The sequence below is a fragment of the Monodelphis domestica genome, chromosome 7, assembly GCF_027887165.1.
Source record: "Monodelphis domestica isolate mMonDom1 chromosome 7, mMonDom1.pri, whole genome shotgun sequence".
Lineage (NCBI taxonomy): Eukaryota > Metazoa > Chordata > Mammalia > Didelphimorphia > Didelphidae > Monodelphis > Monodelphis domestica.
The window spans coordinates 227,848,843-227,873,115 of NC_077233.1; the positions used below are offsets into that span (position 1 = coordinate 227,848,843).

At 38.4% G+C, this 24,273-nt stretch overlaps 1 protein-coding gene across 1 annotated transcript in view; it reads right to left on the reverse strand.

The window, feature by feature from the left end:
* Nucleotides 1–2,955: 2,955 nt before the first annotated feature.
* LMTK2 (lemur tyrosine kinase 2) overlaps nt 2,956–24,273 on the reverse strand; it is a 136,412-nt gene continuing 115,094 nt past the window's right edge. Inside the window, exons 10-14 of the mRNA XM_007498274.3 lie at nt 18,572–18,721; nt 14,267–17,261; nt 9,557–9,689; nt 8,507–8,746; nt 2,956–7,380 (exon numbers count right to left, since the gene is read on the reverse strand). Coding sequence (XP_007498336.1) covers nt 7,352–7,380; nt 8,507–8,746; nt 9,557–9,689; nt 14,267–17,261; nt 18,572–18,721 — 3,547 coding nt within the window. The 3' untranslated portion in view covers nt 2,956–7,351. The remainder of the gene's footprint in view (nt 7,381–8,506; nt 8,747–9,556; nt 9,690–14,266; nt 17,262–18,571; nt 18,722–24,273) is intronic.

Here is a 24,273-nt window from a genome sequence, read left to right on the forward strand (position 1 = left end):
TCAGAGGAGGGGGAAGAAACAGAAGCCATGGTCATCAAAGATAGAGGGAGGGAGGAAGGGAGGGAGGGAGGAAGGAAGGAAGGAAGGAAGGAGGGAGAGAGGAAGGAAGGAAGGAAGGAAGGAAGGAAGGAAGGAAGGAAGGAAGGAAGGAAGGAAGGAAGGGACGGAGGAAGGAAGGAAGGAAGGGAGGAGGGAGAGAGGGAGGAAGGAAGGAAGGAAGGAAGGAAGGGACGGAGGAAGGAAGGAAGGAAGGAAGGAAGGAAGGAAGGAAGGAAGGAAGGAAGGAAGGAAGGAAGGAAGGAAGGAAGGAAGGAAGGAAGGAAGGAAGGAAAGAAGGAAGGAAGGAAGGAAGGAAGGAAGGAAGGGACGGAGGAAGGAAGGAAGGAAGGAAGGAAGGAAGGAAGGAAGGAAGGAAGGAAGGAAGGAAGGAAGGAAGGAAGGAAGGAAGGAAGGAAGGAAAGAAGGAAGGAAAGGAAGAAGGAAGGGAGGGAGGGAGGGGAGGAAGGAAGGAAGGGAGGAAGGAAAGAAGGGAGGAAGGAAGGAAGGAAGGAAGGAAGGAAGGAAGGAAGGAAGGAAGGAAGGAAGGAAGGAAGGAAGGAAAATAATAATAATAAAATAGGGATAATAATAGCACCTACCTTACAGGATTGCTGAGGATGAAATAACACATAAAGAAAGCACTTTGCAAATCTGAAGGTATATAAATGCTAGCTATTATTAGATTGACTAAACCAATTGACTGGGTTTCAAGATTCAGTTGTACTTCAAAAAAAAAAATCACTCCAAAATTTATCTGGTACCTTACATTTTGGGGAAGCAGATTTCGAAGGATTCAGAAGAGTAAGTAGCATCCTCTGGATGAAGAATCCATACCAAGGATATGGTCCATCTAGGCCAAGTGACCTGAATGCATCAAAAATAATTAGGGGTTCTCATCTACTCACCCTTCTTGGGTATCCAATTCCTTGCTAGACATTTTTGTTTTGTCATTTCCTGTGCAAAGAGCAGAAATTACAAAGTTTGGTAATGGTTGGATATGAGGAAGGAAAATGAGGAGTCAAGGATTATGGCACTCACAATAGTATTGGAGAAGTTAAGGACGTTATTTTTTTGGGGGGGGGAAGATGAGTTCTGCTTTGGATATGTTGAGTTTGAAGAGATGGCTGAAACATAATGAGATGGTTTATCTCAAAAAGATTTGTGGAGTTGAGTGGATTGCAAGATCAATTTGAGTAGCAGTCAAAAAAGCTAATGCAACCTTGGGCTACAGATCTCCCAGGAAACGAGGAGATACCTCTATATGAGGTATCTAAATGAGGAGATCCCTCTATACCCGGCTTTGGTCAACCACATCTGGAGGGCATATTCTAACCTGGGAGCATAGTCTAAGTGAATACTGATAGGCCGGATGTTGCCAAGGAATAACCAGAATGGCCAAGAGTCTTGCCTATCACAGGAGGATCAGTCCAAGGAATGAGCCTTTGAGAAGCCTCAGCAGGATGTGATAACTGTTCTTGAGTCCCAACATTGTCATAAAGTCTAGTTAGCCTGAATTGTTTTGTTTGGCTTTGGAGGGCAAGAAGCAGGAGCAACAGATGAAAGCTGCAAAGTGGCAAATTTATGACTGAAGTTGGGACAAGCTTCCTAACACTTCAGAGTTGTCCAAAGTGAAATGGGCTGTTCATGAGATGAGGGGATTCTCCTCTGGAGGTTTTCCAAGTTTGTCTGTCTGGGATGGACAGTTCAGGTGGATAATAAGCTTGAGATGAATGGGAAGAGAATGGATGGGGTTGTTTTCAGGAAATCGAAATACCCTTTCCCAAGTTTCCTAGGAAAGTAAAGGCTCATCTTTCCAACAGTAATATTCCTCTGGCATTACTGTAGGGCAGCAAGGCATGGCATATTGTTGTTTCTGAACTAAAAATGAGTATCCCAGAGGAGAGGTGCACGGTGAGTGTAAGCAGGCTACGTGTTCCTAGGAAGGAATGCGGAAGAGGTATAAGGAATTGTATAAAGGAACAAGAGACAGGCTGGGCATGTGGCAAGGAGGAGGGATCCTAGATGGACAGCTAGAGTGCTTGTCTTTTTGTTGTTGTTTAAATCCTTTCTGTTTTAGAATAAATACTATCAGTTTAAAGGCAGAAGAGCAATAAGGGGTAGGCAATGGGGGTTAAGTGATTTATCCAACGTCACCCAACTAGGGAGTATCTGAGGTCATATTTGAACCCAGGACCTTCCTGCCTCCAGGACTGGCTCTCTTTCCACTGAACCACCTACCTGTCCCTTTAGTATCCTTCTAACATCAGGAGAAAGCAAGGGAGATCTCTGGCATGTTGGATGGACCCGTGGGAACAAACTTTTGGGCAAAGACAAGAGTTGCACAGGATGTGAATTAAATCATGTTCTGCATTGTTGGAGGAAAGTTCCAAACCAAGGAGACCTCAAATCTAGTTTCATTTCTGAGTTGGTAATTAACTCAACTTATACATGGACAGTATCCCCACTGAGTTTTCCTTCTGAAGTCACTGTATAAGAGTTGTAAGGCCTCAACAAAAGGCGACAGAAGACACAGGTAGTATCACCATCCTGGAAGGCATGACAATCACTCTGGAGTTACAGAAATCGTCTAATAAGCTCCTTAAAAATGGGATCGATATTCTTTTTTTTTTTCAAACTTATTTAGGATGTTTTTCCATGGTTACTTTATTCATGTTCTTTCCCTCCCGGAGCTGACAAGCAATTCTACTGATTTTACATGTATCATTATTCAAAACCTATTTCCATATTATTATTTGCAATAGAGCAACAATTACTTAAAGTTGATTCTAATTCAGTGGGAACACTTTAGATGCTATCCTAACTAAGGGGACCATTCAGGACCATTGTCAATTCCACAGGGCCACATTTTTTCCCCTCATATGGTGAAGATGTAGGAAATGACCAGAGAAACAGAGATTATAAATATATAACTATATTTTTATTTGGAATATTAAATAGTTTTTAAATTACAAGCATTTTATTGAATCACACTATGCATGATCAATATACAGTAGAAATCTTACAATTTAAAAATGTACACAATTTAAAGACAATTTGATCTGAAATTTCATCAACTATGATATTGCCATAAACCATACCTGTATTAAATTACAATATGAAAACCCTCATACCTATGATTTTATTATATAATTCTTCATTTACAAATAGAATTCAACATTATATATACATCAGTACCATTATCAAGTTACACCTAGGCCTGTGCAAATCTGAACAACTTATTAAACAAAACCAAATTATTTTAAGTCATTCAAACGTATCTTTAACAGGCTGCTGGTATTGCAAATACTGTCAACACATCTTTAAGGTCCTCTTTATTACAGCAATTCTTTCCCCCCCCAAATCAAAGACTTGAATCAATACCATTAAATCTTAGAATATGTTTTTGTGACTTAAAGCTGAAGTTATTTTGTATACCCCATTCTTATTTTAAGGCTGTTTCTCATAAGGCTAATATATTTTGATGCTACCCATTACCATATCCAAACAATGAATTATAACACTTGATTCACTTTTGAAGTTTTCAATGAAGTGCTTAGTACATAGTTTAAAACTAGCCAAGCCACTCCACACACACACACACACACACACACACACACACACACACACACACACACACACACACACACACGAAAACCGATTCACAAAATCCTAGAAATTTACTATTCAAAATGTTGATAAAAGGAAGTGGCTTGAAAGGATTTTTAGCGCAGCAGAAATACAACAACCTTTCCTGGATAAGCCCATTTCTACAGAAATGGTTACCCATCCACCTGCATGTCTAAAAAACATACCAAATGTTCTGTTTCAAATTAAACACATTTGTAGTTTATTTCCCCTGAAGGCCTAATTTATACACATTAAATCAGGTTATTAGAGACTTTGGAAGCACTTTTTACGAATTTCTATTTTAGGCTGATAATGGGGTCATCTGAGAAAATCGGTTAACTAGGTGACAAAAGCTAAAAGGGTAGATATTATGGGGTTTAATTGATAGAATCCAGCTATTCAGCAATAAATCACTGAAAACTATGATGCAATCTAAAATTGGATACTTTTTAGACCATCAAAAGGAAGTTTAGGAATAAATATTTGTTGTGGATCAAGTATTATAAGCCAAGTCTATCTATAATCTGAAGAATCCCAATGGTTTAACTTTCAATTGCATAATCTGTTTTAGAACAAGTAACTCTTTAAAAAAATCCTACTGCTCATAACCAAAAAAAACCCCAACTAAATTTGAACAATGAACTACATGCTGCTATTTCCAAATATACAGAATTGACAACTGTAAATCTATTTTATTGAACCATTTATTGTGTATTGCTTGAAAGGTCAAAAATGTATGTTAACACACAATTAGTAAATAAATTCTACCTTTCATATCCTAAGACAATAAGATTTCCCCCAAAATTCCAATCTAAATTGATCATAGAAAAATGCATGTTTGGCAACTAGTTACATATCATTTAGGCTCAGGGTAGTACTATTTTTTTAAAAAAAATCTACTAAATAGGAGCTATGCTCTTTATACACGGAGAAAAAGAAATTGCCTACAAGTTTGAAGAAAAACCTTGCTGGGCTGACCTTGTTGGGGGAGGGGCATGTTTTTTTATTTGGTCTTTGAATCCCCAGCACCCAGCGCAATGTGTCAGCAGGTGCTCTAATCAGTGTTTGTGTAAGTTGTCTGATGTCAGCAGCTCAAGCTGAATTTTCATAGTTTGTAAAATAAGTAGAGCAGCCTCCCATTTTGGACTTGCTTTAGGTCAGTGTTTCGCTAGAAAACATTTCATTTATTACTAATACTCAAGGAGTCTCCATAGCAAGAAATTCAGTTGAGGTTTAATTTTGGCATAATCATTCTGTAATGCCCTGTGATTTAAAAGAAAGCGCGCGCGCGCGCACACACACACACACACACACACACACACACACGCAAGCACATGCATGCACACGTGAATATGGTTTCTGAAATAAGGTTTCATGCTCTTTGAGGACTCTTGCAAGGGTCTAGTGTACACAACAAGTAGTGGTTTAAAAAAGGGTCACAGTCTCTATTTTGAATTTTTCCCCCTCTGGAAATTTAATGCTACAACAAGAAATTAGTTGATGTGTACATAATTTTACTATATAAACTTAGAGATTTTGTAAAAATTTGCATTAATGAATTGAGATCAAAAGTGCTCTGGCCTACTGATTTTAAATATATATATGTATATATATATTTTTTGTTTTTAAACATTTAGTCAGAGTGTGCCCTACAATGTTTTCAAAGCTATTAGTGTAGTGGAGACCATAAAATACACTTACTAAAGACAGTAAGGCTTTTTCTACTTGGATCTTAAGAATACTTGACATAAAAGAACAATGTTCTATGGCATCAACTAAGCTACTGTTTGGCAAACTTTCCCTTCTGATAAATGGCTTCACCATGAACCTGATTCTTCACTCAGCACAATATCACTGCATCTTTTTGGCAACTGTAAACAATGCATTTGGGGAAGCTGAACACTAGGCTTACCTGTGGCCACTATCGAGTTTCAAAAGTAAACATTGTCCGTTTTGAGTCCTAGAAGCCCCTTTACTCCTTCTCTGCACAATCACAACAAAGCTATTTCTGAAGCATTCCAGTCTCTTAAAAATCAAGTGCTTTTAAACAACAAAAAAGCAGCACTGTGACTTATTCCATGAGGAAATATCCAGTCCCATGAGCACTGGGGCCAGCTTACGGTCATGCCCATCTAGTGGCAAATTTCCCCAAATCCCTGCTTTAAAAAGAAAGAAAGAAGAGAATGACTTCTTTGTGCCCAGGTCAATAACAGAAATACCCGAAGGATCTGTTATAGCAAAAAAAAATTTTAAAGCCAGCTGTCATGCTAAACTGCACCATATTACTCATTCCATGGGCTGACTACCACACTAATCAGGAGAACTACTTGGAGTCAACCAGGCTCATCTTGGGAGGCTGCTGACTCATTTGGCTGCTCACATCAAGTGTCAATGGAGTGTAGGTAAGCAGCAATCAACTTGGACTTATTTTAGGGTGGAGAGATTTTAGGCGAAATGTTTCCCATTTTCATTTCTGGCATGTCTGCCTTTCTAAAAGCAAAGGTAAGTGAAGCTGTCAATATAAAAGTCTGGTCTTTTCAATTAAATTTTGGAAAAACTTCATGATATTACTATGAAGTACCTGACTTAATGATCTCAAATCTAATGAATACAAGCTAAGAAATTTGGTTGGGGCCAGCCTTTACTTTACTTACTTGCTTTAATTTTTAGCCCAGGGAGCTTATTAGGAGTGAAATCATTTCCATGTCCCTTCAGAAACAAACAAGAATCAGGAGTGGAAAGCCCCTTCAAATATTTGGAAAGTAGCCTATTTTATATCAAAGTTGCTCTAGGAGAAGAAAGGAAAATGCATTTTTATTCAGTTAGCAACCCAGATCAGTGTTTTCAGACTCCTTGAAAATATTTCCTATAAAGATATGAACACTGTAACATTCAGAATCATTTATCATTTTGAAAAATGGTACTGGGTGTAAGATACCAGCAAATTCTACAACAGCATAACACTCATTTAAATTTTACAAGTACCATGCATAGCAAATAAAATATAAAACAGGAGAAATCAAACTAGAGAACAGCTCTAGCCCCACCTGCTTTATTTTCCTTGAATAATTTATGATTCTGATTCTGTACAATGGGGAATCTGGGAACATACATCCATAGTGCAATTACAGAAAGCAAGGTAATATGTATTTAGTGATCTTTCCCCCCTCCCCCAAGAATAAATATGGCTCACTACTGACCAACTATCATTCATACGGTTTCAGTGACACAGCCACCTGTTGTACAGACACAATTATATATAATTCTATGACAGGTGTAGGTTCAAATAGAATAAACTACATGGAAAAATATAAAAAGAATATGATACAATCCCATACATAACCAGAAGGTTGTGTAACTGCTTTACAAGTTTATTACAAATAACAATTGCCTGAAGAATTAATACTTCAAGTTTTTTTTTTAAAACAGCTGTAGATTCATCTCTTCCAAATGAAAAGCAAATTGCACTGATTAAAAACACACATTACAAATACACATCAAAAGTCCTGATTCAACATTTTTTTTTCCTGTGTTTCTTGATTCTCTTCTTCCTACTCCGGGCAGAAGCCTACATACAGTGGCTCTGAACACAACCGTGTTTATCAGTATTTACACCGTGTAGGCCATCAGTGTGGGCATGCTGTCTTGTATGAGCAGTTTCTGATACAAAAAGTCTTTTACCCACTTAATCTTTTTCTCCATCTTCACTGCTTCCTATTTCATAAAAAGACAGTAAGATAAGATGAAGATAAACAAGGTTTGAAAGGTAGAAATTTTCTGGCTCAAAGTTAATGTGAATGCATTGCAGAAAAAAATAAGTAGTTGAGGACTTAACACCTGATTTTTTTAAATTTAAAGCAAACACCTGCCATGCTCTCAGAAAAACACATCTGTTTAACTCACACATTAGTTCAATGTCACAGTTTGGAGCATGCGACAAAATTGGGTAAGTTCTCTAAACATCTGCCTGTTTAAAGGATTACTAGGGAACTGGGATTATCTAATCAGTAGAAGTAAAATATAGTGCAAGTACAAATAAAAGCTCTTTATATTACTTTTAGATTATTTGATTTGCAAACCTCAACTGCCAGAGCACCTATTAACATTTATCTTTAAATCTAGCTATGAAAGAAGGTGGTATTTATTCTAAGATACTACACTTAATATGTATCCCTGGCCCTTCATTCCTACCTCTACCTACCACACATTGATATTACAGTTAAAAACAAAACACACACACAAACTCCCAACCTTACAAACACTTTTATGGCAAAAGTGAATTCTAAGAGGAGGAAGGCACCTTAAGTGCCATCACTGAAAAGTGCGGTCTGTGACCAAAAACAGGAGTTAGAGATGCTCCATCTTTAAGAAGCTCAAGTCAGTCCTTTGTAATCAAAGGGTGGGGAGGGGAGAAGAGGATTTTTAAGGACAAGAGCATATCATGCCAAGTCTGGCAATGATTCAAAGCTATTTCTAGGGCTCAAATCAAATACGAGAAAGATCCTGGGGCCTCTGTTCATTCTGGTGAAGGGAAAAAAATCCCCACCAGATATTCAGCTTATCTGGCTTTACCAAATCTACTCAGCTTGTGGTGTGGAATGGATGATAAGAAGAAGTTAACTTGTGGGATAAGATCTAAGGCTTGCGATTATTTTATTAAGAATTTTTTTATAGTGGTTTTAGGAAACAGGATACTTTCAGATTAGCCTGTATTTGTAAAGTAATTTCTGCTGCATCCGTTGGCTTGCTTTCTTTAATGATGGGTTGACATTCCCCCAAATCCCCTATGCCTGTGCACCCACAGGTTCCCACATGTATCAACTGTCACATGGGCACTCACCTCCTTGTTCAATATCTGAATCTGTAAGATGTGTAAGAGAAAAACTTGCAATGTTGGCAGGAGAGATAGAAAACCTGGAATAAGGCGATGAATGTGACCAACTTTGTTCAATACTTCGAGATGGTGGTGGTGGAGAAAAGTACTTTGATGTTTGAAGAGAGGGCTTGGAACCAAGGTTATCTGCTGTTTTTGACATAAAAGACTCTTGAGAGAAGTCATCATCCCATTCAAAACCTCCACCTTAAAAGAAAAAATTTCTGGTTTTGGATTTGCTTCATGATTAAGAAAATTTTAAGAAGGCAAGATGAGAAAATCTAAATGCATAGTAGATAAGACAAGAAAATCTAAATGCACAATACTCTGCATTTTAGGGTGTAAGAGGTGTTCAGGGAGAACTAGAGGGCTTGCTGGGCCCTTGCCAGGGCTGCTCATCCTCCTCTGGGATACACCTTTCACCCCGCTCTCATCTGTGGTTTCAAAAAGTTATAGCATGCGCAGTGCCCACACCCCAGAAAAACTGTCTCAGCAGATGGTTAAACCATGTTGAGAATAACTGACAGCCCTTAAACCCATCAGTGAGTTAGGGGAATGGTGGACTAGAACAATTTGTTCTGATGGCCATGAAGGTGGCTAAAGCAGGTGCTATGGAGTACTTAGAGCTTGGTCAGACATCAAACTGCATCCATTGCACCCCAACCCATCATTAGATATTCTGACTTTTGTCTTGCCACTGAGATGAATGACTGGAAGAGAGAAGAAGGCTGACAAATCTAGGCAACTCTGCTTCGCAACTTCAATTCATGGGTAAGTCAAGACATTACTCCATGATGGCATTGGTGCACATCAGAAACCAAGGACAACTAACATCAACTTTGCATATTACACACAATAAAGTTTGCTGACTGACAATATTTTTTAAAAAAAATCTTGTATAGAGATGAAAATTCTCTGCAGCAAGGATAAATTGTCAGGCAATGTTCAGTATTCTTTAGGGTACAAATGAGTGCACAAAGATTACATTTTAAAATTTGTCTTAGGTTTTCAAAATACCTTCTTCATCAGTTGAACTTTCTGAGTTTGTAAATCTGCTCAAGTAATTTGGACCTAATAATGGTGTTGGACTATTAGATTCTGGATTATTTGCTTCTGCTCCACGGTGTCCTAGCTCTTTGGTTGGTGTTTCCTAAAAAAATAAAAATTTTGATAAAAGCACTATATGGAAAAGAGAAAAAAAATTATGCTTATGTCAGTTTTGGTCAAAGATGTGCTCTACAACATTTGCTAATATGTTTTCTTTTCTGCCCTGTCTTTTACCCTTCTATCTCCAAACCTTTTTTTCTGTCTTACCTGCCCATCGCTACATAGAATGTGTCTTCTCTTTCCAACTAAAATGTAAGGTTCTTGAGGTCAGGAATAGTGTTTTACACTGCTTTGAATCCCCATAGCATCTAGTAGAAACCCTTGGCTTATATAAGGTGAACAAAGACTTGTTGACAAAATAATTACACTGTTTACTTATAGAATTTTGTTTGAGTCCTACCTGAAAAATGGTTACATATAAGAGTGTAAGGGGAGAAATTTTAAGATTTGTCAGATATCTAATGAAATGAGTTCCCCAGACCAGGAATTTAAGTTTTCTTTCTATTTTTTAACAGAAAAAGAATTTCATTTTGTAAACTAAAACAAAAGTGAAGGGAAAACTAGAAAGGGGAGGAGTAATAGGTGAAATAAATAATATCAGATAAATAAATTAGGCAAAAGAAGGTGGAACTCTTGGCCAGACAAACCAGGGAAAAAAAAAAGAATTGAAAGACCTAAAGAATATTTGACTTGTGTCTTAATTTCTAAACTCTCTAGTTCATTTCCTCTATCACAGTACAGATTTTTCTGTATTTTAAAAACATTAACATAACCTTCAATTCCCATCCTCAAGTGAAGTACTTTGTATGGTCCTCTCTTGCCACAATGGCATTAGTGTTTTTTTTTTACATTTAAAAAGTTACACATAGGTTTCCATAAAACTGATAAAGGTAATATCAAATATGAATCACTGAAAGAGAATTTGAAAGTTGGAAGGAACCAAACCATATCTGAAAAATCCTGCCTCTATCATAACAGATAATCATTGTCCTGCCTTTGCCTTTGAGTAAGGGAAATAGCTACTTCTCTCAAGAGAGCCAATTCTACTTTTAGTCTTTAATCGTTAGGGAAGTTTTCCCTGACAGCAAACCTAAATTTGCTTCTCTCTAAGGTCCATTCATTTACTAGCTCTTGGCTCTGTTTTCTAGGCTTGACATAATAAGTCTAGCCTTCCACATGATGATCTTTTCCCTACTGGAAGGCAGCTATCATGCCTCACATCTAATCCTCAAATGATATGGATTCAAGGCCCCTGGTCCTGTCCTTTAAACAGTTCATCATGTTTTTAATTCACATTCGAAGCAGGCAGAAACTAGAAAAAATTTAAAAGGCAGCAATCATTTTAAAAACAGATGTGGGGTGAAAAGAGCACTATGAGGGAGATTTGAATGACATTTGCTAGTTGTACCGTCTTGAATAGCTCAAACTCTAAGGGCCTGTTTTTTCTTCACTTGTAAATTGTAATAACTCCAGGGATACCTATACCTCAGGGGGTTGTTTTGGAGAAAACACTTAAAAAACCTACATTAAGACGAGATGCTTTGGTTTTAAACTATATGTAACACCTCAGCAGAAAAAGAACAGTTGAAATTAAGAGGAACACCAGCTTAGAGTGGCAATGAATCCTAATGAAAAGCTAGAAAGAAGTTTTACAGTCAGCTTCAGGTGCAACAAAGGTGGGATCACAAAGGCAAAGGAAAGTAGAAAATGCAAGGAATCCCTTTGTAGCACAAGTCCAAGGTGTTGATCCCTATGGGCTGCATAATGACTTAGAAAGCCTCAAATTAACATTATCTATGTTGTATTTTGATTTTGTTAAACAGTTCCCAATTATAGTCTAATCTGGTTCAGGGTTTTGATCTGTTTGAGTTTGACACCTTGGCTGTAGCAAGCAGATGGAAGAAGACCTGCCCTCAGCAGGAAGACATTAAGTATAAGAAAGAGAAAAGAGAACACGGTCCCTATAGAAATGGTTAAAAGAAAATTAAACAATTTGATGTAGACTGAATTCCAAGGAGGACAATGCCTCCAGATACTCTATAGTTCTGTCCCATATGGGCAAGTCTTATTAAAATAAAATTAAGTCAAATGAAGACTATTTAGAAATAGCATTGTATCTAAAAGTCAAGTTATTTGTGATATTAAGCTAAAAGATACTAAAGTTGCCTTCCAAAGAGTGTAAATTTCCTTGCTCAAAACCATTTGGAGGTTTCTAATTGTTTATCTTTTAATCCTTACTTTCTATCTTAGAATTGATTTTAAGAATCATTCTAAGGTAGATGAGCGGCAAGGACTTGGCAATTGAGATTAAATACCTAGCCTAGGGTCATATATTTAGGAAATGTCCGAGGTCATATTTGAACCCAAACCCTTTTTGTCTTTCAACCTGGCTCTCCATCCACTGAGCCACCTAGCTGCCCCTTCTAGTTGTTTTCAGGATAAAATAAAAACTCAGTTTGGCATGTAAAGTCCTTCACAACTTGACTCCAGTCTATTTCTAGGTTTATTGATTGCATCTTACACTTCCCTACTTCACCCATCATACATTCCAGGCAAACTGGTCTAGTTGGTCTTTCCTGAACTGGCTTCCCACCTCCAGGCTCTGTGTCTATGCATAGATAGGCTGCCTTCTCTGCTCAGAACATTTTCTCTCCTCACCTCACTTCCCAGCATCCCTGGCTTCCCTGAAAGCTCAGCTCATGCTGAAGTGCTACACCTTGAATAGAAATTATTTTCTGATTTCCCTAGGCCCATGTGCTAGAAGGAGGCTGCTTTCTGCCCCCCCCCCCCCCCAATTACAAGTGCCTGAGGACATTTCTCTGTCCTGGGCCCAATGAGAGTACTTCCTCCCTCCCTCCCCTGACTGGGGTAATGGAAGAGGCTCACATGCTGCATGACAGTGCAGTTTGGACACTCGGTCTCTAAAAGGCTTGCCATCACTGGCCTAGTCTTTAGGCTGCATTGGCTCAGACCATAATTCCCAGGCCTACTTTCTCGGTTGCTGTGCCGGCAGCCGTCTCATATTGGCAATACTTTTGACCCTAACAGATTCTTCCTTCAATTAGAGCTCTTCCTCTGAAACCTCCATTTGAGGAAGTACCTACAACAGTCACACTCACTTCAGACCTGGCTCAGCCCAAGGCTCTCTAGAGTTCCTCCCTTTATTCTCTTCCTCAGTTAGGAGGTCTTTAAAAAAAATTTGTATTTGCATTCCCAATGCATAGCACAATACCTCACACACTGTAAGCTTTGAATAAATGTTTTAGGCTCTCTCCTTCCACAAAAATAACTTATCTTTCTAAATCTTATATCCACCCAGGACAGAGTAAATTCTTTTAAGTCAGGGATTGTGTTGTATTCCAAGGGTTTAACACAATGCTTCCTGCACACAGGAGCTCAATTAGTGCTTATTGAATTGAACTAGACTCTTAAACAGGGTATAACCCTAAAATACTGTTACTGAGGAACTGAAATGATCACAGAACCATGACAGTGGTCAGTGGAAATAATGCTGGATTTGGAGTCAGAATAACCTGGGTTCAGATCCTGACTCTGTCATTTTGCACTTATGTAGACTTGGGCAAGTTATAACCTTCCTGGACCTCAATTTTCTCATCTGTAAAATAAGAGTTAGACATGATACTTCTCCAGTCTCTTCTGTCTCTAAATTTATGATCAATACTCTTCCTTCCTTTTTAGAGCCATGCTCATTACCACTACCATAATAGTTACTCTGGTGCTAATTAATGATTCCTTTCCCTAATAGGCAGGCTCAAATTCCTGTCCTTAAATTCCCAATATTGGGAATTGGAAAAAATTATCTGTTTTCACCACATTATTTTTGTTTGTTGTCTGGGTTTCATTTACATGATGCTCTCTAATCACAACCAGAATAGAATGCTCTTTCCTAATGTCACTTGGCTGATTCAGAAGGCATAGATATAGAAAGCATTATCCGTGGAGAATATTTTACTCTGTATGCCAATAAAAGCTTAATTTGTGCTTATTATCCATGCTACTCTCTGGGAGTCACAAAAATTAAAAGGTTTAAATGATCTCTGCAATGTTTCTGCTGGATAAAGATTAATTTTTATCCTGTTATTTCAGTTATGTCTAACTCTTCATGATTCCATTTGGAGTTTTCTTGACAAAGATACTGGAGTAGTTTGCCACTTCTTCCTCCAGTTCATTTTCTAGATGAGGACACTGAGCCCAATAGGGCTAAGTGACTCGCTCAGAGTCACACTAGCTATTAAGTGCTTTATTAAGGCTGGATTTGAACTCAGGAAGATGAGTCTTCCTGATTTCCAGGTCTAGCATTCTATCCACTGCAATACTTAGCTGCTACAAGGATTAAATATTAATTGCAACTTTTAATATATGAAACTGAGGTACTTTGGTAGTTAGGTCATTGGTGAATTGAGAAAAAAGAACCTAAATCTGTATCTCTCAATTTAATCTGATTTCATTTCTAGATTAAGATACTACAAAATGAGAGGAATAAAATTATGAAACTAAACCTAGAAGTGCTTTAAAATGGCAAGAATTTTTAAAGAAGATTCATTTTTTGGATATTAAAAGAACTTTTCCATTAAGAAGAATTTAATAAATTATAGATACCTGATCAAAAAGATAGACTGTGACATCATCAAAGAATGTTACTGCCTTCTTATCTTTTCTCCAATTATCAGGTGGCTTGTCACTTCCAACAGATGTAGGCAATTTCAGCAAACTCCTTAAGTGTTTTCCATTATCATTATCACTCAGTATCACTGGCACTGGATGTACTGTTTCATCCTCTGATTCGGAACTGAGACTGTGAAGATGGAAAGCTCTCAGATCATCATCAGAATCATCACTATTTTCATCTTCTTCATCTGCATCTATTCCATCTTCTGAAATATCAATCATTCCTGAAACACCAAGTTTCCCCAGGTATTTTCCTTCAATATCTGGCTCCTTCAATTTAGGACCCTCAGAATAGGACAAGGCTTTATCTCCCATCAAATCTGTTGAAAAGGAGGCCCCTGCCATTGCTGAAGGGCTTCCAGAACCAAAGGTAGCATTTGTATAGGCAAGTAATTCATCAGTATTGGTGCCAGTAGAAGTGCGGTTGCAGCAGTGATCATCTAGAATGTCAAATTCTTCACTATAGTTACACTCGGAACTCGGGATGAGAGTCAAATGATTTTCAGCCTCCAATTCAGCTGCATCAACCTGTCTTGGAGTGCCAGTCTGTTCTGGGTCCAATATGCTTTGTAACTCTGGTTCATTGGTGTTTTGCAAACCAGATAGTGGGCTTTGGTTAGCTCTCTCTTTGTGACAACCTTGCTTGGCATTGAAACTCTGTTCAGTACTGGATAAACCCCTTTGGGGCTGATCTTTTGTAAATAAGGCCAATGCCGCTGATGTTCCTGTGACATCCTCACTTTTCTTATCAGTCTCAGAATCATTATCTGAAAAATAGGCAGAGTCTCTGTAAGAGTTTTGAATACTGCCTACTAAAGTCTTTGAGGTCAAGTCAAAATCTTTGTTGCTGTCTGCTTCATCTGAAATTACAATAACTGGATTGGGAGGCAAAGCAGTAAGAGTGCCATCATTAATTAATGTGGCATCTGTATTTGAAGTATCATCAACAGTGGCATGGGAAGTCCATTCTGGAGATTCCAGATTCTCTGTTTCATAACCACTGTCAGCAGGTTTATCAGGGGGCACAAGTTTCTGAGGACTCTGAGTACCTAAAGAATCTAAAACTCCATGGACATCTAAGGAATCCAAAGAGTCTGGTGTTTCTACAGATTGCTCAGATGTCTGTATGGGTGTTGAGAGGCTATCTTCCAAGAGACTGTCTTGGCTTGTGGAATCAGAAGAAAGAGCGGATATCAAGCCTACTTCTTTTGGTGCTTCTTTATAAGTAAGCTGATTTGAAATTCCTAGAGTTTCATGTTCTTTCTCTAGCAAATTTCTATCATTATGGTCTCTTAAAGATGACTTGTTTTCCAAATCCTGGTTCCCTTCTTTTGTACCCATGTTACAATCAGTTTCTTCATCAAAATGAAGTGCTTTGCTTTTGGTGATATCTGTGGACTCTTTGCTTTGGGGGGAAATGTCATGTGATTCACCCTCAATGTTCTGTGCTACAGCATCACTGGATAGCACTTCAATCAAGGCAGTCTTAGTGCCTGGATTTATTTCTTTTTGGGGGCTAACATCACAGGTAACAACATCTAAACATGGGGGTTTGGCTTCTTCTTGAAACAGATTAAACTCTGGATGCACAGCACAAGCCTTTTCTTCTGTTTTGGGTGAGTTGGAAGTTATTTGCAGCTCTGGAGAAGACTGCAATGAGATACTCAAATTTTCTCTTACAGGCATTATGCACTCTTCTTTACTTTCAGCTTTTGTACTGTCCTGTAACAAAGTTGAGGTTGACTTATTTTCAATGAAGTTAAGCTCAATGTCTAAAGAATTTCTATGTGAAGTTTCTAACACATTCCCTGTAAAACCTGCTTTTTCTAATTCAGTTTGGAGATCACATGCATGTTCTTTCCTAGACAATGTGTCTTTTATTAAATTTTTCTCTTGAAGAAACAAGAAGTTTTCTGACAGTTCTTGAACATTCAGTGGGTCAAAATCATTTTGATGGACAAGACTTTCAGATAAGCAAATAGCATCATGATCAAAAATATTATGGACATTCTTTTTCTCTAGATGGCCAGTTACTAGAGTCTCTTTAGGCACATCTAAGGTTGGGCTCAAAGTAGCTGGTTTAAATTCAGCATGAATACCATTTAGTTCTGTTAGGTCAAATATTTTTTGATGACTGTGCAAATCCTCTGATTTGTCAAGCTCATTAAATATATTACTGAAAGGGCTTTCAGGGACGCTAACAACATGTGAATCTTCAGGTATACCAATATCTTGAGGGTCTCCAGTGTAGTGGAAAAAATCTCCATCTGTATTTGATTCCCCATCATCAAGATCCCTGAGTGCCACAAATTGGGAACTGTGGTCAGTTAGAGTTTCAGGATTATCTACTTCTGTAGTGAGAACTGCTGATTGGTTATCAAGATCCAAGCTGCCACCACTTTTTTCTTCTAACTGGATGTAATAATCACTTCCAACAGAAAGGTTGTGGGCATCAAAAACAGGGACTACCCCTGGTGCCCTGAGTGACACATCTTGGCCACTTTCATCTTGCTTTCCTGGTCCAGGATCTGAAAGTGAACTTTCAAAAACATCAACTGGGAAAAAGATGCTTGTATATGACATGGCCTCATCAGGATTGACCTGATTGCGTTCATCAAAGTGATCGTGTTTAGCTGCCTCCCAGACATACTCAAAACTAAGCCCCTGACTTGTTTCAGTTACTGTGAGGACTTCTTCCATTTCACGACCAAGCCTATCCCTGGTAAAATGGTCAAGTATTGGGAATGCAGCATTATTTGAAGTCTCTCTGTTATTGGTATTTGGTTTAAGAGCATTCCATTGCTGCTCAAAGTCAATTTCAGAGTCCCTTTGGCTTTGCATACGAAGATAAGTTAGTAGTCTGTGTACTTCTTCTGCTGTTGGTCTCTTGTCTGGTGGTAACCAGCAGAACTGCAAGACTTCATACCTGAAAGATAAGAGGTAATTATTGTATTTATAGAAAAAACTAAGAAAACTAAGGCTTTACAAATTTCTATTCCAATCCAAGGCCTCCTCAACCCCCTGGACAATTTTTATTCTTTAATTCTTGAGATCCAAATTGATCAAGATATCAAGGTGAAAGAACAGACATAAAAATCTAGCCCATGTTTTTGGCAAAATGACACTTCTAATTTGTTTGCCTGATCATTAGTTCTTTGTGGGAATTGCCCAAAACCAAATTGGTTAAACGAAATTTAGATTTAATTGTGGTTTCCCACTGTTCTTTTATATTTTAAATGAATTAATTTCTATTTAAGCCAATTTAGCAGAGACAAGAGTCTTTACTTATACTTTTTCAGTAAAGAATTAGCAGTGACATAATTTCTTGCCATGTGTTATTCTCTCTGCATAAAGCATACAGTCTAACTCGGAAGAAGTATTAAGAGGGGGGCATAGGGGAATGCAAAGGCCAAAATAAAAGGAAACCATGAACTAAATTGTTGCAGGTTTTAACTGACCAAGTTGGTAGCTTAAGTTATAAGTTAAGATTATATAGCAAATAGCCTTAAAGGAAAAGAAAACTGTCGTTCAAGTCTAAAGTTATGTTACAAAACATAGATTAAAATAATTTCATGAAAAAGAAATGTTTTTTCATATAATGTCTTTTACAATTTAACTGACACAAATCTGTTTTTTCATCTCCATTTTCATTACACACAGAACTTGTCTTAGAGGAGACCTAGTTTTGAATCCAGGTCCAACATCCTGTAGCTAGTTCAGCAAGTCAATTAAGCTTGTTGAGCTTTAATTTCTAGCAGTAAAATGGGGATAGTTCTTTCAATCAATCAATAAACATTTACTTCAGTCATAAGGGAAATGATTTCTACTCTCATAAAGTACTACATAACTGTTATTTTTTTAACATTTGTCTTATTTTTATAAAAAAAGACAAAAGATAATGAAAAAACAGACTACTCACTGTTACTACTTCTAATTACTACAGATTCAAGTTTCCTACTGCACCACCAACCCAGTACTAGCTAAAAATCTAACATGATTTGCTCTCTCAAGAAAAGCTTAATCCTGCTTTAAGGAAAAAAAAATCAGTTAAACATAGCAAACAGAATGTTAGCTAGCTTTTTAGTACTAAGGACACTGATGGTGAAAAACAATGAAAAACAACCATACACAAAAGAATGGCTTTTCATAACTGTAATTCCCTCTAAATGAACATGATGGGAACATGTTCAGGCCATCTAATTATTTGAAAGCCAACAAAGTAAAACAAAAGGTTACCATCTTTCTGAATAGGGCTGCTCCAGCTGTGGTTTAGGGAGCTTTGTGTCCCTCTCTTTTATGACCTGCTGGAGAACTTCGACATCAGAAAGGTGTGCATAAGGCTGAGCACCATGGTCAAAGAGTTCCCAAAGTGTTACACCCAGTGACCTAAAAAGGGGAAGAAATGAAAGGATTGTCATATTTCTTCACAATTTTTTTTCACCTAAGTTTCTATAGGTATTGAACATTTTCCATTTTAACTTTTTCCCCATCAAATTACACATCAAAATCTCTCTATTCCAACATCATTGCAAAGTTTCTCAATGGTTTACACTAAATTATAAACAATGAATAAGAACCTATGACAATCCTGAACCTAGTATCACAATAATATTACCATGAACAAGAGTGTGACTTTAGCACATTTCTTCCTCATTGTTAATATGTGCTTTGATATATGAAGATGACACTACTGACTCATGCTCTCTGAGGTATTTTTCCAGTAGCAGGGATGGATTTGTATTGATCCATTTATGCTTTCTTCCTCATTCCTCTTTGTGAATAAGAGGACACATTTATAAGATGATTGATTGGTCAGATCAATACTGGTCAGGTTTAGTCAGTAGCACGGAACTAAACAAAGCTAACTGGGGCCACACAAAGAAAATACCCAAGACCTTAGGGTGGTAATTTTTTGTTTTAGGAGCCTTTTTGAGATTCATAAGGCTTAAGGGGGGCAGCAAGTTGCTTCTGCTCTAAATATGCTGCTCCCTTCCTCTCTTCCAACATGCCTTTCCTTTTTTGGAATTTTCTATGCTGGAATGTTCTAAGCTGGAAACTTCTATGGTTCTGTGCTCACTAGCCAATCTCAGACATCTTCCTGCCTGTGACATCAGAGGGAGGAAACAAATTGAATGTGCTGGCCTGAGTCTACCATTCCTTACAAATCCTATTTGCTTGCTCTGTTTCCGAGCTGCCCCAGAAGATAGGCTGTCCTAGTATAGGAAGATAAGTCTGATGCTACCATCTTCTATACCAGTTAGGGTAGAAACAAGAAAGCTAGAGCTATATATGCCAAGGCCAGGAACAGCTTCTCCACAGAACAGCCATTGAACCCCCTCCTCCTGCTGCTGCCATGGTCTGAAGAAGAGATACTTGAGATAGAGTGACTGCAAAAGCTATATTCTTCCTTTGCCGCCTCTGAGCTTCCTCTTCAGGGGAGGGGGGGTTGTCTCCATCTTGAATCATTCCTGCAACCTTCCCTAGTGTGAGTTAAAATGTGCCATATAAGGGGGCAACTAGGTGGTTCACTGGCTAGAGAGCCAGGCCTGGAGACAGGAAGGTCCAGGGTTCAAATTTGACTTTAGACACTTCTAAGTTATGTGACCCTGGACAAGTCACTTAACTCCCATTGTATAGCCCTTATTGCTCTTCTACCTGGGTACCATTGGTTCCAAGACAGAAGGAAAGGGTTTAAAAAAAGTCTCAAATAAAAGCCTGTTGCTTTTAGAATCATTGTCCAGACTGACTTAAAATTATTATTTTTTAAAAGAAGCTTTTCTAAAAACTTCCTAAGTCTCAAAGCAGTTGTTAACAGACTTGGATACTTGGTCTCATTATCATGGTACTTTAAACAGCCACAGATTAAAACCACCAGGCACAGAAATAACTTGGCACTTGAGAAGACCAAAAGTTTACATCGATTTCAATTTTTCAATACAAGCTTGCTTCTTATGGTTAAGAAATACCCATGTAATGTCTGCTAAAAACTACTGACAGTGTATGCTTCATATGGGGAAGAGCACAATTCAAATCAATAGGCACTTACTGGATGAAATCCATCAGCTCCCATGGCTTCAGTGATTCAATGATCATCTCTATGCTAATGATTTTCAAATCTACTTATCCAGCCCTAACCTCGATCCTGACCTACAGATGCCCTCTCCAATTACCTACTAGATATCTTAAATTCATCATGGACAAAATGGAATTCATCATGTAACTTCCTATTTCCAAACACTCCAATTACTGTCAAGGGCACCACCATCTTCCCAGTTACTCAAGCTTATAATCTAGGTGTCATTCTTGATTTCTTGCTCCCTCTTCTTCCCCTATTTTTAATTTGATGGCAAAGCCTACTGATTTGACAAAATAACAATAACAGCAGCTTACATTTACATAATGTTTATGATGTGCCAGGCACTGTGCTAAGTACTTTATAAATATCATTATCTCATCCTTACAAAAACCTTGAGGGGCAGGTGCTATGATCAACGTTCCCATTTTACAGCTGAGGAAATGAAGGTAAATGGAACCTAAATGGTTTGCCCAGTCACAAGCTAGTAGTAAGTAGTTTCAGAGGCCAAATTTGAACTCAGGTATTCTTTCTCCAGGTCTGGAGCTTTATCCACTGCTCCATCTAGTTGCCTAGCTTTCTCTGTGATCTCTTGTATATGTCCCCTTCTCTCTTCTGACCCTGCTACTACTCTGGTGCAGGCCTTCATTACCTTACACTTGGACTTCAAATGGCAGGGGCTGTTTATCTCCATGCCACAAGACTCCAGCCTAACTTGCACGCAGCTGCAGTGATCATAAAATGCAGGCTTGGCCATGGAGCCCATGCCCTCCCATTTGCCCGACTCAATGACCTCTACTGGCTCTCTATCACCTGCAGGGCCAAACATAAAGCCCTACGTAATCTTTCCTTTCCCTTTGCAATGTGTCCAGTCTTCTTGTATTTTACCCTCCTCACATCCTCTGTGATCTGGTGCCTCTGGCCTCCCTGCTGTTCCAAGCACAAAATATGCTAATCTGACTGGGCATTTGCATTGGTTGTTCCCCACATGAGGAATGCTTTGCCTCATAGCCTTCCTGGCTTCTTTCCTAGCCCAGTTAAAAACTCACTGTTTACAGGAAGCCTTTCCTGATCCCAATGAGTCTTATTGCTATCCCTCTGTTAAAACACTCCTTCCATTTATCTTACACATGAGCTTTTTGTACGTTGTCTCACCAATAGACTGTGAGCTCCTTGAGAAGTGCCTGCCTTATGCCTTTTGCCTTCTTTTATCCCTAGAACTTGGTAAAGTGTTAATAAATGTTTACTGATGTGGCAATAGGTGTTTATAAGGAAGAGAAAGATGATTAAGATAAAAAATATATGGAAATAGCTAGATAACATAATGGCTGGAATACCAAGTCTGGAGTTGGGAGGACCTCGGTTCAAATCCAAACTCAGACAATTCCTAGCTGGGTGACCTTGGCAAGTCACTTAACCCCAATTGCCAAGCCTTTGCCAATCTTCTGTTTTAGAATGATACTAAGCCATAAGGTAAGGACTTTGAAAAACATACAAACACATATACATATGCACACACACACATATACATATATAGGTATGATAATCCCTAATAGCAAGGTGTTTGAAATCCCACTGGGTAGAAGAGTAAAAGGTCACACACTCTAAGTTGTAAATGAGTCCATTTTAGAGCAAAGGTACTGAAGAAGGATGGAGGTAGGAAGGATCAATTTGGGTTAAACTAGACAGGGGAAGACTTCACAGAGGATACAGACCTTAGGACTGGCAGGATTTATATGCGCAGAGAAGCATGGTGGAAATTCCAGAATTAGAATGGGAAATAAACTCAGTATTAATAAAGATATGAAGGTGGGAATGGTACCTTCTAGAGACCATGAGGAGAGATCTGAAGGATCTATTTGGGGAATTGGAAACAAATAATGGGTAGGGAGTAGCCTTTGAGCAAAACAATTCCCATTTCCACTCAGTTAATTCTCACTCTCTTCTTAACTTTCTGCAGTTTGGCTTCTGATTCATCACTGAACTGAAATTGCACTCTCCAAAGTTAACATGATACAGGATGCATAATACAGCAGATAAGACATTGGACTTGGCATCAAGGTCTGTGTTCAAAATCTACCTGAGAAACATTGTAGTGTAAGATCCTGAGCAAGTCATTCAACCTCTGCGACTTATTTTCCCATCTGTAGGGTGCATTCAACAGCCTCTAAGGTCTTTCCAGCTCTAAATCTATAACCCCAAAATTTCTTAAAGCCTTTTCTCAATCCTCATCCTCTTTAACCTTTATTAAATGTTCAATGCTTCTGACGACCCCAAGAGCCTTTGGAATATTATTTTCTGTTTCTCATCTTATTGGAATGCTTTTTCTCATTCTCCTTTGCTGTATTCATCCATGTCATGCTCACTAACTTCTGGGTAATACCCCAAAGCTCTGTCCTGAGCCCTCTTCTCTTTATATTCTATTCCTTGGTCTTCTCATCAACTCCCTTAAGTTTGTCATCTCTAGCAGAGACAAATTTTCAGATTGATATATCCAGCCTAAGCCTTTCTTCTGAGCTCTGAGTTGTATCACAAACTGCCTCTTGGATATTTCAAACCTGATGTTCCATAGGCACTTCAAATTTAACATATCCAAAACAAAATGTTATCTCCCCCCCCCCATCCATTACTCTCTCACATATCCAACTAGTCGCTAAATCTTGTCATTTCTATCTCTGAAACATCACTCACATAGCACTGCCTTTCATCCATTTACATAGCCATTTCTCTAGTTTAGGCCCTCCTCACCTCTCATTTGGACTACTGTAATAGCCTCCCAACTGATTCCTAATTGGTTTCTCCAGACTCTATAAACAATTTTCCCCATAGCTGTCAAAGGGATTTCCCAAGGCACAAGTCTGACCAAATTGCCTGCCTTACTCAAAACCCTACATGTTTCTTATTACCTTTAAGATCAAAGATAAACTCTTTGGTTTAGCACTGAAAGCTCATCACATTCATTGTGCCTTTCCTGCTTTGTTTTGCATTCCTCTCTCTACATACTCTAAAGTCAAGACCAGATTGGCCTACTTGCTTGTTTCTCATCATGACAGTCCATAACCTGTCATTGTGCCTTTTCATCAGGCTGTCTGTCCCCCATGGAAAGCTCTCTCTCCTTATCTCCACCTGCTGCAATTTCCCAGCTTCCTTCAACATCTACTTTCTGCCTGGAGGCTTTGTTGGGCCCCTTGGCCTTCTACTCCAAGGTAACCCTGTATCCCATGTGCATGTGTGTGCATATACATATAGGTGCACACAGTTTCCCCTGTTAGATTAGAAATTTCTTGAGGGTAGGGACCCTTATTGGGGGGGGGGGTATTGCCTAGCACACAGTAGGGGCTTAATAAATAATTGGTTGAGTTGATGATGATGTTTTACAAACATTATAATGTGTGATAATAACAGAAAAAGATTTAATGGATCAGGGGAAACAGCAGTAGGAAGAACAGGTTTTTCTAAGGAATGGCTAATGGCACTTTCGATAAAGGGGCCTGTTGAATCAAAGAGGACTCTTTCAAATCTGCTAAACCGGGAAAATGGTGATATCAACAATAGAAATAAGGAAGAAGGAAGGAGGAAGCTAAAGGATTAAGAGAAAAAAACAGGGATATTTAGATTAGGAGAGAAAAGACTTAGGAGGAAAATGTTGGCTGCCTTCAAATGTCTGAATGACTGTTATGAGGAAGAAGGAATTAGAGTTTTCTACCTGAGCCCAGTAAACAGAAAGAGGAAAAAAAGGCAGATGTTGAAGAGGGTAACATTTTGGATCTATGTAATGTAATTCAATGAATATTCATTAAATAATCATATTTAAGGAACTAAGGGAGGCACCGAGGAAACAGATAGTGATATAATAGTTATAGAT